The following is a 16554-nucleotide window of genomic DNA, read 5'->3' as shown; positions in this document are numbered from 1 at the left end:
GTGTTCCTGTCCTTTAAAGAAAGTTGCATTGTGACATGGATGTGATGGAGCGCACACCGTGTCCCAGCGTGTGTGGTAAAGGGGTCAGGAGGGACCTCCTGAGCTTTGTACGCCCTCAGCCTTGCCCTTCAGTGGCATGAGTGATGGACACACCTGGAGCCCGCTGTCCTTCAAGCCACAGGGCTGCTCAGTTGGGTCCTTGGGTCTTCCTTGGGACCATGGTGACTTTTTCTCTGAGTGCCCGGAGTCCTGTCACCAGTGGTCACTGTAGGCAGCCTCCTGTTGCTTCCCCTCTGGACACTCCTGCTGCACGGTCCAGTTACAGATCACTGCACCACCAGCCACACCCAACCAAAGTGGTTTCAAACAACGGCCTCCCTTTATTCTGCTTAGGAATCTGAAACCTGAGCAGAGCTGGCAGGAGCAACGTGTTTGTGCTCTGGAAAATGCAGCTCAACCTGCGGCAGGGCAGTCTCTGTCCAAAATGGCGCTGGACGGTGGCAGCCCAGCGCTGGTGGAGCTGGATCTCCGTGTGGACCTTCCTGTGCAGCAGCTGGGGATCCTCCCAGCGGAGTAGGTGGGAATGAGGAGTGAGGATTTATTAGCATTTTGTTGTAACATTGCCACAAACACCTCAAGATAGTGGAGACAGGTCCTCGTAGAGCACTGCCTGTGGAAGTCTGGGTGGCGCTTACAGACTGTGTTCCTTTCCAGGCTTGTGGAGAGACCTATTTCCTTGCTTGGCAGAATTCCTGTCCTGGTTGGCAGAATTCAGTCTCACGCAGTTGTTGGACCAGCACCACCGTTTCCCAGCTGGCTGCTGAGTGCGGTCCACGCTCAGCTCCCAGGGGCCTCCTTTCCCCTGGCCTCAGGGCCAGCAGCAGTTTCCATCCCCCTTGTGTGCTGAGCCACCCCTCTGAGCAGTGAACGCAGGGCCTGAGCTTCCCATGTGAACCAGGTATGGTCTGATCCACCAAGCCATGAAGCTGGGCAAGCACAGCAGCAACCCATTATCAGACACAAATGGCCAGTATGGGACACCATCTCCTTGGGGATTAGAACTTCAACCTGTGACTCTTGGAGGAATATCCAGCCCATGTGTTAGTCTTCCTGACTGAACCCTAGACATTATAGAGCTAAGTCAGGTGGTATTTTCTGCTGCTGTAGAGACCAATTCTGAGTCACTGACCAGGCATCTGAACTTAGGCATTCCCCCAGGGGTTAGTGATTCCAGGGGTTAGCGATCCTCCTGCACCCCTTCCGCAAGGAGAGCTGGGAATCTGCACCCATATTCTGTGATTGCAGTTGCCTTTCCTTCTCATCACACTGCAGTGAGCTGCCCCATCTGTACGTTTTACAGGGGGCCGGGGGAGCCTCACCGCTGTCATGGAGTCCACAGAACAACATTCCCTGTGTCCTACACCTTACATCCCAGCAGGAGAAGTGGACTGGGAATCTACTTTGCCTGTGTCTACCAAAAGGTCTGCATAGAAAAAACCGTGACAGTGGAAAGAGAAGCTAAATGGCTCTGGCTCAGTGATATTAGTGTTATTAGTTTTCCCTGTGCTAAGGACAGTATTCAAGAGCTTCGCACTCAACTGCATTCCTAGATTTTCATTTTTATTTTTTACTTGGAGACAGGGTGTTGATAGGTTGCTCAGACTGGGCTCAAACTTGGGATCCCAGAGTGCTGGATCATAGGCTTGTGCCACCCCGCCTGGCTAGCTGGTGGTATCCTATCAGTGTTAATACTGTGTACCACAGAGCATCAGGTGTGAGGGGAGGCTGGGTGGAAGTTAATAGGAATATTCCGCGTTAGTGTTATAGCTCCTCTACATCATTTCAAGAGGAAAAAGGCCTGTGTTGACCTCTGCCAGTGAACAGTCTCCATGGTGGGGGCCTGAAGGAAAGTGCACAAGACACGCTGTGGCACGAATGCCAGCTTCTCCCAGAGCCCTGCCCCTTGCCATTCAAGGACTCCTTGGAGTCTAGGATTAGGCCGGGTCCAGGGACCTGGGAGAGTTTCTGTTTGTCCCTTTGTCTTAGTTACTTTTTACTCATCGCTGAGACAAAATACCTGAAGCCCAAAGTTGGGAAAGGAAAGGTTTATTTCTTAGTTTTTGGAGGTTCAGTCCACACTCAGTTGGCTCCAAGGCAGGTGGGCATGGCTGGACCACAGTTCATGGCAGCTGCAAACAGCAAGACACACCTTCTTCCTGCCATTACATCACATGCTGGCTCCACCCCTATGTGGGTGGAGCACTGACACCATCAATCCAGGCACTATACAATGAACCATCACAAATGAACAATGCAAACTCATGAGGCCTGGGGGACATAGACATAAACCATGACACCCTTGCATGATGCAAGTTGGATTTCTGCTTATCGTATCGAGAGACTTTCCAGCGGCAGAGATCAGACAGTATTTTCATTAACATTTTATTTATGTAATTTATGATTTTTAACGAGTATGCAAAACTGTATACGTTTATTCTGTACAATGTAATCCTTTGAAACGCAGATACATCGACTGGTTAATGGAGCTGATTTGCATATTTTCACTTCACTTTACTTTTTTGTGTGGCACAAACCCTTCTGCTATCAGTATTTTTCAAGAATATCACAGGTTGTTAACTGTAGTCACTGTGGTGTACAGCAGATCACTTGACTTTAACTAAAACTTGTGTCCTTTGACCAAAGCACTTTTGGCATTCAGAAAATGACACTTCCTCGCTTGTCAGAAAGAACAGAGAGCAGGCAAAGGTTGCATGTGGTATAATTTATCACTCAGCTCTGGGAGGCTGAGGCAGAGGCTCACAAGTTCAAGTCTGGCCAGAGGAATTTAGCAAGGCTCTGTCTCCAAAAAAAGAAAAAAGAAACAAAACACAACAACAAAGTGGTGTTATTTGCCACTGGGGACCAGGCTGCCAGGCAGCTCTGGAGCACAAGGATGTAGGGTCCCAGCTGTGCAGCCACCGCCTGGGAAGCTCACTGCCAGATGGAAAGGGAGCTCACGCAGGATGCACAGCTGGCGCCTCTGCCACACAGCAGGTGCTGGGGACAGGAATAGTGTCCCAGGGAAGTTACAACGACAGGCACTTTCCAAAGTGCCCCTGACACAAGCTGTGAGTTTCACGTTGCTGTTTCCAGTGGGTTGAAAAAAGCACAGGCTTAGTGCTAGAGAGAAGAATGAGCCAGATGTTCTTCTGTCTTTAAGGGGCTTGAAACTAAAAATATGGAAGAAGAAAACAGTGATTGGTAAGAAATAGGGGTGATGGAGCCCACAGAAGAAGTCAGAACAGGCAGGTAACTTAGACAGCCTTCTCTTTACTCATCCATGCATTCACTTGTATCTGTCGGTCTATTTATGTATGATTATCTATCCATCTGCCTATCCATCTATCCATCCAGTCATCCCTTTACCACTCATCCACCCATCATCCATCCTTCCATCATCCATCCATCTTTCCCGAGCACCTCCTCTGTGCTGGGCACTGCTGTTCTACAAGCCGGAGAGAGCCAGGAACAAGACAGAGTTCTAATGGAGCATCTGATGCTGTGAGAGAGACTGGCCACGGGTTTGCACAGTGCAGGCCTTGCATTCTGAGAAGGAAAATAAAGCCAGTGGAGGGGACTTGCCCTACACCCTCACTGTCTGCCGAGGAGGCTTGGGCCTGCGCCCTCATTCAAGACCGGTGTGTTTGTGCACCCCTTAACCCACCGTGCCCTTGCTGAGTGCTCATGCTGGCTGGCTCTTGGGGCACAGGCAAGGGGCATGCGCTGGGCCTCAGGATGCCTGGTGGGCAGGTCCCCGAGTCTGATAGGCATCTCACATCCTTTCTGTGTTACTGGCTAGGTCACCTCCTGGCAGGCCCTTTCCACACCTGCACTACCTGATGGCTCTTTCTGCAGGGACCTTGCTTCCTGGCAAGTGGTCCCTCCCTCCTGCCAGCTCCTGCCCCCCAGCCTGGTCCGTGCCCATCTTCAAGGGCAGGGCAGGGCTGTCAGGGGTGTTGGCTCCTGCAACAGTTGCCTTCCAGGCTGTCTGACCTCTCAGCAGCTTCGGAGGGAGGGCGTGGTCTTTCCCTGATGAATTCCCCAGGGCCTGGAACAGAGCCGGGCAAGCACTGCCCGATAGTGTGTGGATCAAATGAAAGAAAGACTTGAAGGAAGGAGTGAGGATGAGGCCTCGGCTTGGCTCTTAGTGGGTCCAAGGCTTTCCTGCCTTCAGCAGTCAGAACCTGCGATTGCAACCAGCTGGGCTCAGTGCAAACCCCAAACAAGTGTCCTTGTTTAAGAGGCCAGGCAACTAGGAGGGTTAAAGCCAGGAGAGCTGGAGTCTTCCAAGCGCCCATCCCAGGATGAGGCCCAGCTCCAGCTGGCGTCAGGACCTCACCTCTCAACCAGAAAGCAGCCTCTTGGTGTCTCCCTAGTTCAGCGACTCCGGAGAGCTAGGAAGTGAATCGCAGTCCCCTATCCCGTAGAGACCCCCCACTGGGATCCTTACCCATGGCGGGAGGGCGAGGGGTGCGCTCTTGCCTTAGGAAGTGGCTCAGGTCACCTGTCTCCCAACACACAGAAGCACCAGACAGACAGGCTGAGACTCCCAGGAATCCCCACCTCACCCCACCGACCCTGGGAACAGCGCATTCTTCCTACCCTGGGTGGGTGTGTGGGTGCAGGACAGAAAGTTGGTGTAGGGACACACAGCCCTACAAACAGTGCACACGCGCGCGCACACACACACACACACACACACACACACACTGGTGGCTCACGTAGACCACAGGCACAACTGGGAGCAACCAGATGGCCGAGGACCTCTGGTTGGCGGCATCCACGCCCTTGCCACCCCTCTAGGTGGTGCTGGCCCCCTCCTTCCTCTTCTCTTCCCCCTCCCCTTTTCCCTTCCCTTCCCGCCCCTTGCAATTCAGGCTGCACCACTGGGCCCTCTATTTCTGGGCTCCGGAGTGGAGGGAGTGCTGGGTCCGCACTAGGGAGGGGTTGCGGGCCAAGGTTGGGGTGCAGGAGAATGGCTCAGAGCTGGAGGAGTCCGGTGTACTGGGCAGAGGGAACGCGGGCCGTGGGTGTCGTGAAACGCGGGCGGGAAGGCGCGCGCACGGGGCGGGGACCTTGTGGGAGGCGCAGGGGCGGGGAGGGGGCGGCAAGGACAGAGGGCATCGGTCCGGGATAGGAGCCAGGAGCCATCCGCGCTGCCGGCCACTGCACCTCGGAACAGCGCGGCGCTGGCTCGACTCGGGAAGATGCTCGAGGGCCTCGGCGCTTCCGCCTCGTCAGCAGCGCCGGCGAGCGCCTCGGAGCCCCCCGCGTGCCCGGTCCCCCGGCGGCGGGGCGCCGCGCGCAGCAGCGTCCCGCAGAAGCTGGCCGAGGCGCTGAGCAGCCAGTACGGGCTGAACGTGTTCGTGGCGGGGCTGCTGTTCCTGCTGGCCTGGGCCGTGCACGCGGTGGGCGTGGGCAAGCGCGACCTTTTGGGCCTGCTCACCGCGCTCATGCTGCTGCAGCTGCTCTGGATGCTGTGGTACGTGGGCCGCAGCTACGCGCAGCGCCGCCTCATCCGGCCCAAGGACGCGCACGCCGGGGCGCGCTGGCTCCGCGGTGAGTGCGCCGCCGCCGCCTGCCTCAGCCTCCCGCGCGCGCTTCCCTTCTCTCCCGAGGCGGGGTGCGTGCTGCTGCCCAGCTCTGGCTTCCTTCTCCGGAGCTGCTGCTCCCCAGAGGTGCGCACGCGTTCCCTGCTTAGAGCCCCGGGGGTGTTAGGGTGCCGCTCTCCAAATAGCCTTAGGTGACCCGTTCCTGCCCTCACCCCGTGCCCCAGCATCTTCAGACTCAGGCCACACAGTGACCCCGTCTGCGTGCTGTCGCAGATTCAGTGCCACCCTCCCCTGGCCTTTCTGTATGCCAAACCCCTGTCATTCCTGGTTCCGACCACGCTGTCCTCCTGCCGTGTCCTGGGTGGACACTGCTGTCCTTGCGACTCCTCAACCCCTCTACTCGCTGCCAGCGGAGCTGAGTGCCACTGCCTCTGGCTTGGTGCAAGTCGGGGCTGAGAATGTGGGGTGATAGTGAGTGGAGTAGTGAGTAGGGGTGTTTGGGACACGGTGACCAGGGCGGTCAGGGCGTCTGCTCTTCAAAGGAGAGTGGAGGTGACGCAGGCCAAAGGGGACTCACAAGATTCGGGACACAGTGGGCAGGCAGAGCTGCGGGAGGGGAGGGGCGCGGTGGAGAAGCCTCTGTCAAGGGGACCTGCGAGGGTGGCACATGTGGCCCTCACGGGACACAGGAGTCCACGGCCCTCTTCCGCTGGGTGCCTGCAGGCCAGGGTCAGCAGCATGGGCTGCCCTGCTTGCTCTTAGGGCCTTCCGGTCCTGTCAGTCTTGCTGTCACTGGCAGGGTCAGTGGGGCCTCATCTTGCCTTTGGGGAAATTGGACACTGCTGCAGGTGGCCCAAAGCCCGGTTCTGAAAACTATTGTGTCAGGAGGTTCCTGGCATGTGACCTTCTGAGCCTGCAGGAAGCCAGGGCCTGTCCTGTAAAAGGCAGAGGAGACAGGACCTTGAGGGTTTTAGTGCACTGATTTATACTTGCAAAGAGTGCCTCAGAGGGCTCCATACTACTTCTAGCAAAGCTCCTTTCTCTGCCTCTCCCTTCTCTTCCTCCTCTTCTCATCCCCTCTCTGCCTGTCTCCCTCCCTCCTTCCCTGCCCCCACCCCCAGCTCCCAGAGCCAGCTCTGAGCACCAGTCATGCTCTCACAGACACTTGGAAACCAGAGCGCAGACAGGGCGGGGACACAGTGCAGGCTGCTGGATGGGCTCCTCAAGGGGAGGGGCACCGGCCAGGGCAGGATGGGTAGAGAGGGGCTGCCTGGCGATGGGTGGTGGAGGCTGTGTGTACCTGTGTGAGTCACCCCACAGTCTCGAGCCTTCAGGCGAGGTGTGTGCACAGTGGAAATGGGGTGGGCCCTGAAGGCGGGCCTTGAGATTGTCCTTGTCATCCTTCTGAGTTCCAGTTTCCTCCTGGACACAAGGCACTCCAGCCACCTCTTGGGGAGGAAACGGAGAAGCAGGGAACGAGTACTGTGCTTGCCTGGCTGTTCTGGGGTGGCCGTGGCTCCAGGGTGAGGCTTGAGGCTTTTAGGACACCAGAGGGAGAGTGAGGTGCCAGGATGAGGTGCTGGAGTCCCCCAGAGATTCACAGCTGGAGAGAGAAGGAGTTGGCCCAGGGGCAGGCGCTGTCCGGTGCTTCTGGAAATTCTGCTCAGTCTCCTGTGCTACAAAGGCCACCCGTGGAATGCTGGCCGGGACCAGAAAAGATTCCATTCTTCCTCATGGGTGTGCAAAATGAAGACTTTCTTTCTAAGAACAGAAACAAAAATTGATCTATGTAAAATAAAGTAGCAAGGATGGGTTATTAGCTTAACCTCTCCTGTTTGCTAAATAAAGGGTTTGATTTATTTTAGAGGGGACAGAAGCCTGGTTACACTCACAATGTATATGGTGTGAGACCTGCAATGTACCAGAAGTTAAATGCCCCCTTAAAAAATGCCCCAGCTAAAAAGATGGGGTGACAGCCAGGCGTGATGGTGCACACTTGTAATCCTAGCACTTAAGAGGCTGAGGCAGGAGGATCACCATGAATTTGAGGCCAGCCTCAGCTACATAGTGAAACCTTGTCTGAAAAAAAAAAATAGTGTGGCAAAGTTGAGCATCTTTTTAAAAAATTGTTTCTGCCCTATATGAAGGCCAAATGAAGTTTTTTTCATGCAGAGCTAGGGGACAACAATGAGAGGGGTTACAGCCACTTTCACTGAGTGCATGTGGCAGATGCAGTATGAGCACTGACCCAGCCCTTTTTCTTTTAGTGAGGACAGTGTACAGGCAGTTAAGGGGGTGAGGTCTGGGGCACCAGAGGAGGAGGCAGTCAGGCAGGTCCCTGGGCACCCCAGCTGACACCTGCTGACTTCTGGGCAGAGACAGCACCTCTGTGAGCATGGAGCTTCGCCCTGTTTCTCCCTCTGCACCGGGGTGCCCGCCCTGCTTTCCTGCAGATGCGGTGTTCCCTCAGGCTCTGTCCCTCCACCGGTGTGGCACACTCATGCTCCATGTCACAGCTTGATCTGAGGTGTGCAGGTGTGGTTTTGGTACATGCATAGACCCCGGCAACCTCATGGCTCTTGAGACTCTTCTTAGCAGTTCCGGAAGAGACCCCCGGTTCAATAGGCCCCATTCCCTTTGCAATGCCGTCTCCTGTTGGGTTCTCAGGGAGGGGGTGATTTCACTGTCTGCCTGTGAGGGAGGCAGCTGCAAGGGCTTCTGGGGGAGGACCAAGAGCCATGCTCAGCCCCCTTCTTGCCTTGGTTTCCATCCTGGGAGCACGACCTTTGACCCTGGCAGAGGGCAGCAGGGAGGAAGCCTTACCTGGCATGGAGGGCTGGGCTGTGCCCGGAGCGAGCGCCCACAGTGCCCGCTGGCCCTGGGTAGGGAAGGATTTTGGGGCCTGGCCCAGCACAGAGTGCAGGGAGGGTAGGGGAGGGCACGGGGTGGTGCTTCCCTGCCTCAGTTTCCTCATCTGTAAAGCAGGACGATGGTGCTGTCCGCACGCAATTGTTCTCAGACACCATGACCTTGCTCATACACAGCACTTAGCCCTGCTCAGCACACAGCAGGAGGAGCCTGTTCCTGTCAGGAAGTGAGTGAGCCAGGAGTGTGAGGCTTGCCATGTGGGCAGGCGCGGAGCCTGGAGGTGAGGACTTGGGGGTGAGGAGCACTGAGGGGAGTGCAGGGGTGTGGGGGGCTCTGCCTGTGAAACTTGCACTGCAGGCTCTGGCAGTGGTTTTGTCCACTGGGCCACAGGGGGCAAAGGAAGGCTTTGGAGGAAGAGTGATGGGGGGTCTTTGCATTTGAGAGTGGTCACTCTGTCTGTAGGGCGGGACCTGTGTTTAAAGAGAACGGGACAAAGGCCCAGAGTTGTGTTAGAATCCAGTGGACTTGGGATGGCTATGTGTTGGAGACCACTACCAAGCTGCTCTGAGCAGGATTTAAATTTTACTAACTGGCTTTCTATGTTTATCTGTGAGTCTGTCCTAGGCCTCGGCCCCTTGCCTGGTGACGAGAGCTGATTCATAGTAAGTGAACTTCTATGAATCACTGGTCCTGGCTGAGGCCTGTAGTGGCCTGTGAGGCCAGAGAGACCTCAAAGGGCAGGATAAGGGCACAGCTGCGGACAATCTGGCTCCAACCCCAATTAACAAGACAGAGACTGCAGCTGCAAAGATTACTGCTACAGTCTCACTTCTACCATGTCTTCATGACAAGACAGTGCTACTGAACTGACTTGATTCATGACTTGGAGACGTCCTTGAAGTGACCCCCAAGGTCTTGCTCATTGCCTGCACTTTCCTCAGTTTCTCCGCCCGCCCTTTGTCCTTGGTCCTAATATAAGTGGACTGATCCAGAGAAGCTTTTGTCTTTACCCTCAATGTCTCTCGCTTAATTAAAGGGTTTTGACTCTCCTGGAGCCCTAAAAATCATACAATTTGTCTTTTTTAATTTAACCTCAGCCATACACTCGTTTGGGAGATCGGGGATCTAGGTCAGAACCTGCTAGCTGTGCTCTCGGGAAAGCAGCCCTCAGCTTCAGAAATGATGCTATTAACAAGAGAGTGAAGGCAGCTGAGCAACCACAGACGTGGCATGGCTGGGGGCAGACAGGACAGGGGTCCCAACACCCATCCTGTGGTCACTGGGACAGTCCTGCCTAGCCGCGTGCATTTTCTTCCTGCGTGGGATTCCTGTTCTAGCCGAAAAGATAAACAGTGTCAGGATCTCAACAGTAACAGGAGGACTGTCAAAAATGTGGGTGCAGTTTGCATCATTAGGTGGTATGTGGAGGGGGCCACCCTTCTTCGTGTCCTGTTGATACCTTAGCAGAGTGCTCACAGGGGGAAGGAAAGAATGTTCAGTTCAGAAAGGAGAAAGATACAGCCAGGCGTGGTGGCACACACACCTGCAATCCCAGCAATGTGGGAGGCTGAGGCAGGAGGATCTCAATTTCAAGTCCTGTTAACTTAATGAGACTCTGTTTAAAAAAAAATTTTTTTTTTAAAGTAGTGAGGATGTAGCTCAGTGCATAGGTCCTGGGTTTACTCTCCAATACTATGCCGGGGGGGGGGGGAGAGATTGAGACACAGACACACACAGAGAGAAAGAGGGGGCAGTGAGAGCTTTGACTTTTGGCAATGACAGTCACCCAGTTACCAGCAGTAACGCAGTCACTCAGGAAGCCTCTGCTGATACCTCAGCTCAGGTGTGGCTCTGCCTGTGCTAGGTGGTGTTTCCTGGTGACTGGTGCTCGGGCCCACAGATCCTGGGCTCCAGCAGGCCCAGATGCTGTGGGGACACTCTCCCCTGGGACCCAGGCTCCCAGCAGGGCTGTATACTGTGGAGTAAGCAACCCGCCCAAGGCTGGCTGGACGGGCGGAGGTGCTGTGGCTGACCAGTGACAGCTCTGAGGGGCTGGCCATGGCTTGGTAGAAGGAAGTACCTTCCTGCAAGAGTGCAGAGTGGTGACAGAAGTGTGTACAGGGAGAGACCATGGCCTCCGGTCTTGTGGGTCTGGGAGAGACCCCAGCTGCTGGCCAGGATGCCCAGGAGACATATCTGCATTGGCCTCCTACCTTTAAGGGCTCCTGGGAGGGACTCAGGTTTTCCTTCCCAGCACTGGATGGGACCCTGGGTGACTGCTGGTTCTTGTGATCACTACCAATTCATGAATCTTTTCTTTGGGGTTGAACCATGAGATGATAATGATGATAATATCCCATTTGTAGAACTTTCTAGGTATGGGACACTGTCCCCAGCAATTTCTCTGTGGTGGCCTATTTAATCTCCTCTATACCCTTACAGGCTAGGCTTTACCATCATCATGCCCATTTTACAGAGGAGGACACTGAGGCACAGGGGGTGTCACCCCCTTGAGGCCACACCCCATGATATCATCCTTCAATTAGGCCCCGCCTCTTAAAGGCACCACAGTGCTTCAGCCTCACCAGGCTGCCCTGCAAGCTTTCATGGCATGAAGTTTTGTGGGAGGCAGTCAAACCATGTCCAGGCCATAGCTGGAGGACTCCCTGAATATTTGTTGTCGATATAAGTGGGTGAATGAATGTATTTGAGGAAAGGGGACCTTACCAAGAAGATAAAAAGGTGTACAAAGTATTTATATCATCAAAACTGCTAGACCCGTGTGGAGCCTCAGACCAGCCACATCAGCCACACCTGCGATGCAAATTCAGGGTTCCACCCCAGCCCTACTGAATCAGGAACTCAGGGTGGAGGGTGGGGCCTGGCCACATGTGCTCTCATGCATCAGAGGGAAACTGAGGCTGAGGGCAAAGCCGTGATGTGTAGGGGTCACGCAGCTGAATGCTGGTAAGCTGTGGCTCCAGGACCAGGTCCCTGCCTCCCCAAGTCTGCGTCCTCTTGTCTTGTTACCCTTCCTGTTCTTCTGTTTCCTTGAGGTCAAAATGCACCTTGTATTGATGAGTCCATCTCCGGGCTCCAGGGGTTTCATCAAGGTTTCCCCAGGGTTTAAGGAAATGTGACTTAGGGTTGTTTGCGTCAGGCTCCCAGCCCTGGAAAGCAGCCAAGTGGTTGTGTTATTGTCACTGTTTGTCCCACGCGGGAACGCAGTTGCTCCTGCCCTGCCCGCCCTGCTCCTCGCCCCAATGTACCACTTACGTGATCCGGTCCCACGTGCTGGGCAGGGACGTGTGAATGGCTGGCACTGTTGGCCGGGACGGATGAGGAGTGGTGACCCTGACGCTCCCAAACCCCGCACAGCTTTTGTCTCATTTATTTTTTCCTTGCTGCAGTGTTCTTAAATGCATTTTGTATATTCCTCCCTGGGCTTTTTTCATATGTACATTTGTGGTTTGTCTTTAGTGACAGGGTCAGAACCAGGCTTCCACTGTGCAGCGGGCACCATGTCTGTGGGCTCGTAACCACAAGGTCAGCCAATGCAGGTGCAGGGTAGCAGGAAGGACCCTGTCTTTGCAGGGCACCTGCACAGATTTCACAATTCAGCACAGTAGCTATTTGCATAGCACTTACATGGTATCAGGTAATATGAATAATCTAGGGGCGAGCTCAGGTATACAGGGGGACGTGCACAGGTGCTACGCAAATACCACCTCAGCTTATACTGGGGACCTAGGCACCCTCAGACTTGGGGCATCCTGGGCAGGTGCCCTGGGGAGGGTCAGGGTGGGTGTCATTTGCTACACTCTGGTTATGCATAAGGGTACAAAGCCTAGCTTTGAGTTTCAGCTTATCAGCCTAATGATAGAACTTATTTTATTAATATATTCAAAGCTTATTAATCATCGTGAAATAGACACAAGGTGAAAGTTGGCAACTCGATCAATTTCGTGTGCTGCTCTGCAGTGCTGAGCACGTTTAAACAGCCCACCACCGTTCTCATTGCTTCTTGCAAAGCACAAACCCGGCTGCGATAAACATCAGCTCCCGCCTACCATGTCCCTAGATCCGCCTTTTGCTTCCTCTCTTTCTGAGTCTGAGTACTTCTCAGAAGTGCTGTGGTACAGTATCTGTCCTGTAACTTGTTCTTGCCACTTAGCACGGGGCCCTTGAGGTTCCATCACACGGTAGAATGTGTTAGAATTTCCTCCGTGGGCATAGACTTCATTTTCTTTATCCATCCCACTGTCAGTGGATGCCTCATTTGCTATGATAGGGTGAAGCTCTGGTATGAAAATTGGTGCCCCTGTTTCAGTTTTTTTGGGGTTTATACCCCAAAGTGGAATTGTTGATTCACAAAGGAAATAGTTTAATTTTTTTGGAGAACTTCCACACCATTTTCCATAGTGGCCATATCATTTTACACTTCCACCTGCAGTGCTCAAAGATTCCACTCTCTGCATGCCCTTAGCAACATCAGTTATTAGTATTATTTTATTAGAAGCAGTCCTACTGGGCATGTGGTGGAATTTCATGGTCCTGGTTTGCACCTCTACTGTGACTCCTGATGCCGAGGGTTTTCTGTGTGCTCACTGGCCATCTTATGTCTCGGAGGAAGGCCTGTGCAACCCTCTGACTGTTTTTAATTGTGTTGTTATTGAACTATAGGTGTCTTTATGTATTGTGGATCCTAACAATCTACCAGAGATTTAATTTGCAAATATTTTCTCCCATCCCATGAACTGCCTTTTTCCTCAGTTGATAGTGTTCTGTGATGTGCAGAATTCCTCATTTTCATATTTTTAATTTTTTTGCTTGAATTTTTGTTGTCAAAGCCAAGAAATCATCACCTAATCCAATGTCATGAAGTTTTCCCCTACATTTCCTTCTAATAGTCTTGTGCTTTTAGCTTTGATAGATCTTTGATTGACTTGATTTAATTTCCACATAAAGTATAAAATAAGGGTCCAACTTTATTTTAAAAATTCACGTAGGTATTTGTATATGTATTTATTTACTTGAGACAGGGTCTTGCTGTATAGTGCATGCTGGTCTTGAACTCGCTATGTAGCCCAGGCTGGCCTTGAACTCACAAGTGATCTTCCTGCCTCAGCTTCCCGTGTGCTGGGATGACTAGGCCTACCCCACCACAGCCCTCTTAGCTTCACTCCTTTGCATGTGGGTATCCTGTTCTTCCAGCAGCATTTGTTGAAAACCCTGTCACCACCCATCAGGGGATTTTGGCACCCTTGGCAAAAATCACGCGGTCACGCATATGCCAGTTTACTACACTTTATTTTGAACTGAGGTCCATGCGTATTGACACGCGCCCGTCTCCCCATTCAGGCAGTGTCACCTTGTTCGCAGCCATCACCGTCATCCTGGGATGCTTCAAAGTTGGCTACTTCATTGGCTACTCCGAGTGTCTGTCGGCCACGGAAGGAGTGTTTCCTGTCACCCACGCGGTGCACACGCTGCTGCAGGTAACTCGTGGGTACTGCTCCCTCTGTCTTTGTTTTGTAAAGTCTGTCCTGAGACCACGCAGCCCTGTGACAGGAGACATCTGGCCAGGAGCGCTGTGCCAGGCCCAGGTGGCTTGGGCTCTGTCTCTGGGGCTCTGTCCTGCAGCTGGCCTCACTGTGAAGCAGGACTTTGTGCCCTGGCTTTCTTTGCAGGAGTCCTGTGAAGCAGACTGCATCAACACGGGGAGGTACAGCCAGCAGGAAAGGCTTGGGCATTTCATTTTAGATAAGCTGGGTGTGGTGGTGCACACCTGTAATCCCAGATCTCAGATGACCAGGAGAGTTCCCAGATATTTGAGGCCAGCCTGGGCCACACAGTGACTTCTAGTCTAACCTGGGCTACATAGCAAGACCCTGTCTTACAAAAAAACAAACAAACAAACAAACCGACCTCAACACTCAGATGGGTCCTGATGTAACGTCATCCTTAGCAGAAATTCCTTGTCGCCACTCTGAGAGTTAGAATGATCCATACTTCTGTAGTATCGTAGGGTGTGTGAAGCGGTTTGCATTTATCTCTGTAAAATCCTCCCATCCGTTCTACAAGAACAGGGTTGACTTCACAGTAGCCAGGGTACGGAGCAGCCCAGGTGTCCAGTGATAGAGGACTGAATAAAAAGAATGTAGCATGTCTACACAGAGGAATATCACTCCCCTACAAATGCTGAAGTCCTGTCTGTGGCAGAAACACGGCTGGAACTGGAGGGCGGTATGTCAAGTGGGGGGAGTCAGACAGAACCAGGATTGCGGCATGTTGCCACTTTGATCTCATAGAGGTGGAAGGTAGGACATATTTACCAGAGCCTGGGAAGGGACAGGGAGGGAGGCTACCAGAGGAAGCTTAATGGGTCCAGGGGCAGCTGGGAAGGAGGGACACTTCTAAGGTTCTGGCATAGCAGAGGGACCCCGGCTGTGTCAATTAATTGGCTATTTAAAAATAGCTATCAGAGAAAATCCTGAGAGCTCCCAACAGAGAGATCTGAGGGGGCTAATGACCCTGATCTGGTCATTACACATTGTGTACAGGAAAAGAAATGTCACACTGTGCTATATAAATATGTACGGCTCTGCCCACTAATAAAACTGTGTCTAAAAATGATTGGGTATTGGACTGTCCCTCTTGTTTTTCCTTTTTCTTATATATTTAAGGTGTAGAGCATGAAGTTTTAATGCACACACACAAAGTGATCTCTGTGGCAAGCAGACGACTGTTCCTGCTCTTTCCTGTCTTTCCCTTTGTTCCTCCTTTGCTTCCTCCCTTTTTCTTTTCTTTTGAGGTCCCAGCACCTACATTCAGTCTCCCTGCACGTTTCCAGCTAGTGTAGGGAGCCTCAGGGCCTGCGCAGTGTGTCAGGCTCTAACCCAGCACTCTACTGCCTGGGCAGCTGGGCACCCATGACGCTGCTCCTTCCCATCCCTCCGCTGTGCTCTACATTCCGTGTCTTAGTTTTTGATCCTGCCTTGGAGTGAACTGGCCCATGGTCTCTCTGTGCCTAGCTCCTGTCTCTTCACAGCGTGTCCTCAAGGTCCACCAAGTGGCCTCCATTCAGCCTTATGGTTTTCCAAGGACGAAGTCAGGGCTCAGCAGGGGTGAGTGGCTAGCTTCAGTTGAGGCCAACGTGCAAAGATGGATTCCTTCTCCGAGGTGCAAGGGAGGCCATGAACTCGAACCAGTGACACTGTCCTGGCTCACATACTTCTGGACTCCCAGCCTGAAAGTGTCCCTTCAGAGACAACTCCCATCTCTAGGAAGGGAGAGGACCCATTTCCAATGCTGTCTTGGTCCGTGCTGTGCTCATTGTGTGCCCCCGTTGACTTGGTGGACAGCACTGCTGGCCTGCAGATGTCTCTGTGGGAGTGGTCACATCCTGGTGTGGTGACAGTGGCAGGGCAGGACTGGCCAGAGGGAGATGGGGTGCAGTGAGCTCAGTGCAAGATGGTGGCCTGGGTTATGTGCTCGCCAGGGGCCTGAGAGGTACGGGCTGCATCTTGTGCCTAGTGCCTCACATGAGGCCCTTCCAGGGGAAATGTGAAGGTGAATGAGGTCGTGCATCTGGGCCCTGATCCAGCACACCCAGTGTCCTCATGAGAGTGGCGATCAGGACATGCACAGAGGGACAACGATGTGAGGACACAGTGAGGGCACTGTCCACCCGCCAAGGAGAGAGGCCCAAGGAGGAACTGTGCCTGCCAGCACTCTCACGTGGGACCTGTGGCCTCCTGTGCTGTGGGACGAACTGCAAACTGCTGTGGGTGCTACTCGTGGGGACGACTTTAGAGTTCACTGGGACCCAGGGTCCCAGATTCTGTAGAGGCTACAGTGGGAGAGTCTCTCGGTGATGCTGGTGATGGTGTGCAAAGCCTTCGTGAGGCCAGGAAGACATTCATTCATTCATTCATTCATTCATTCATTCATGTGCTCCATCCTCAGATGCCAGTGCTGGGAGTGCAGGGTGGAAGCCATGGCCTGGGCCGGCATGGGGTCAGATGGGGACAGTTAGGCAATGATGGGGCCATGTAGCTCGGGCTGTAGGGTA

General features: G+C 53.4%; 1 protein-coding gene and 1 long non-coding RNA gene across 4 annotated transcripts in view; one reads left to right on the top strand and one right to left on the bottom strand.

Annotated features, from left to right (window-relative positions):
• Positions 1 to 2090: 2090 nt before the first annotated feature.
• LOC134471405 (uncharacterized) lies at positions 2091 to 5709 on the bottom strand. Its single transcript, XR_010040870.1, has 2 exons — positions 5507 to 5709; positions 2091 to 3230 (listed from the first exon to the last, which is right to left on the bottom strand). It is a non-coding gene; the product is annotated as an uncharacterized LOC134471405 (long non-coding RNA).
• The window catches only part of Otop1 (otopetrin 1), a 27063-nt gene continuing 15656 nt past the window's right edge, over positions 5148 to 16554 (top strand). The window contains exons 1-2 of one of the 3 annotated variants that reach the window (XM_063230162.1): positions 5148 to 5619; positions 13842 to 13978. In XM_063230162.1, the coding sequence (XP_063086232.1) occupies positions 5268 to 5619; positions 13842 to 13978 (489 nt within the window). In that variant the 5' untranslated portion in view covers positions 5148 to 5267. Of the gene's footprint in view, positions 5620 to 5669; positions 8761 to 13841; positions 13979 to 16554 lie in introns of those variants that run through there. The other 2 variants (XM_003464367.4, XM_063230163.1) reach the window with 2 other exon arrangements.

Source organism: Cavia porcellus, unplaced genomic scaffold (genome assembly GCF_034190915.1).
Source record: "Cavia porcellus strain 051 isolate PalLab524CR breed Dunkin Hartley unplaced genomic scaffold, mCavPor4.1 scaffold_18, whole genome shotgun sequence".
NCBI classification, from domain to species: Eukaryota; Metazoa; Chordata; class Mammalia; order Rodentia; family Caviidae; genus Cavia; species Cavia porcellus.
This window is presented reverse-complemented; position numbering and strand designations above follow the sequence as displayed.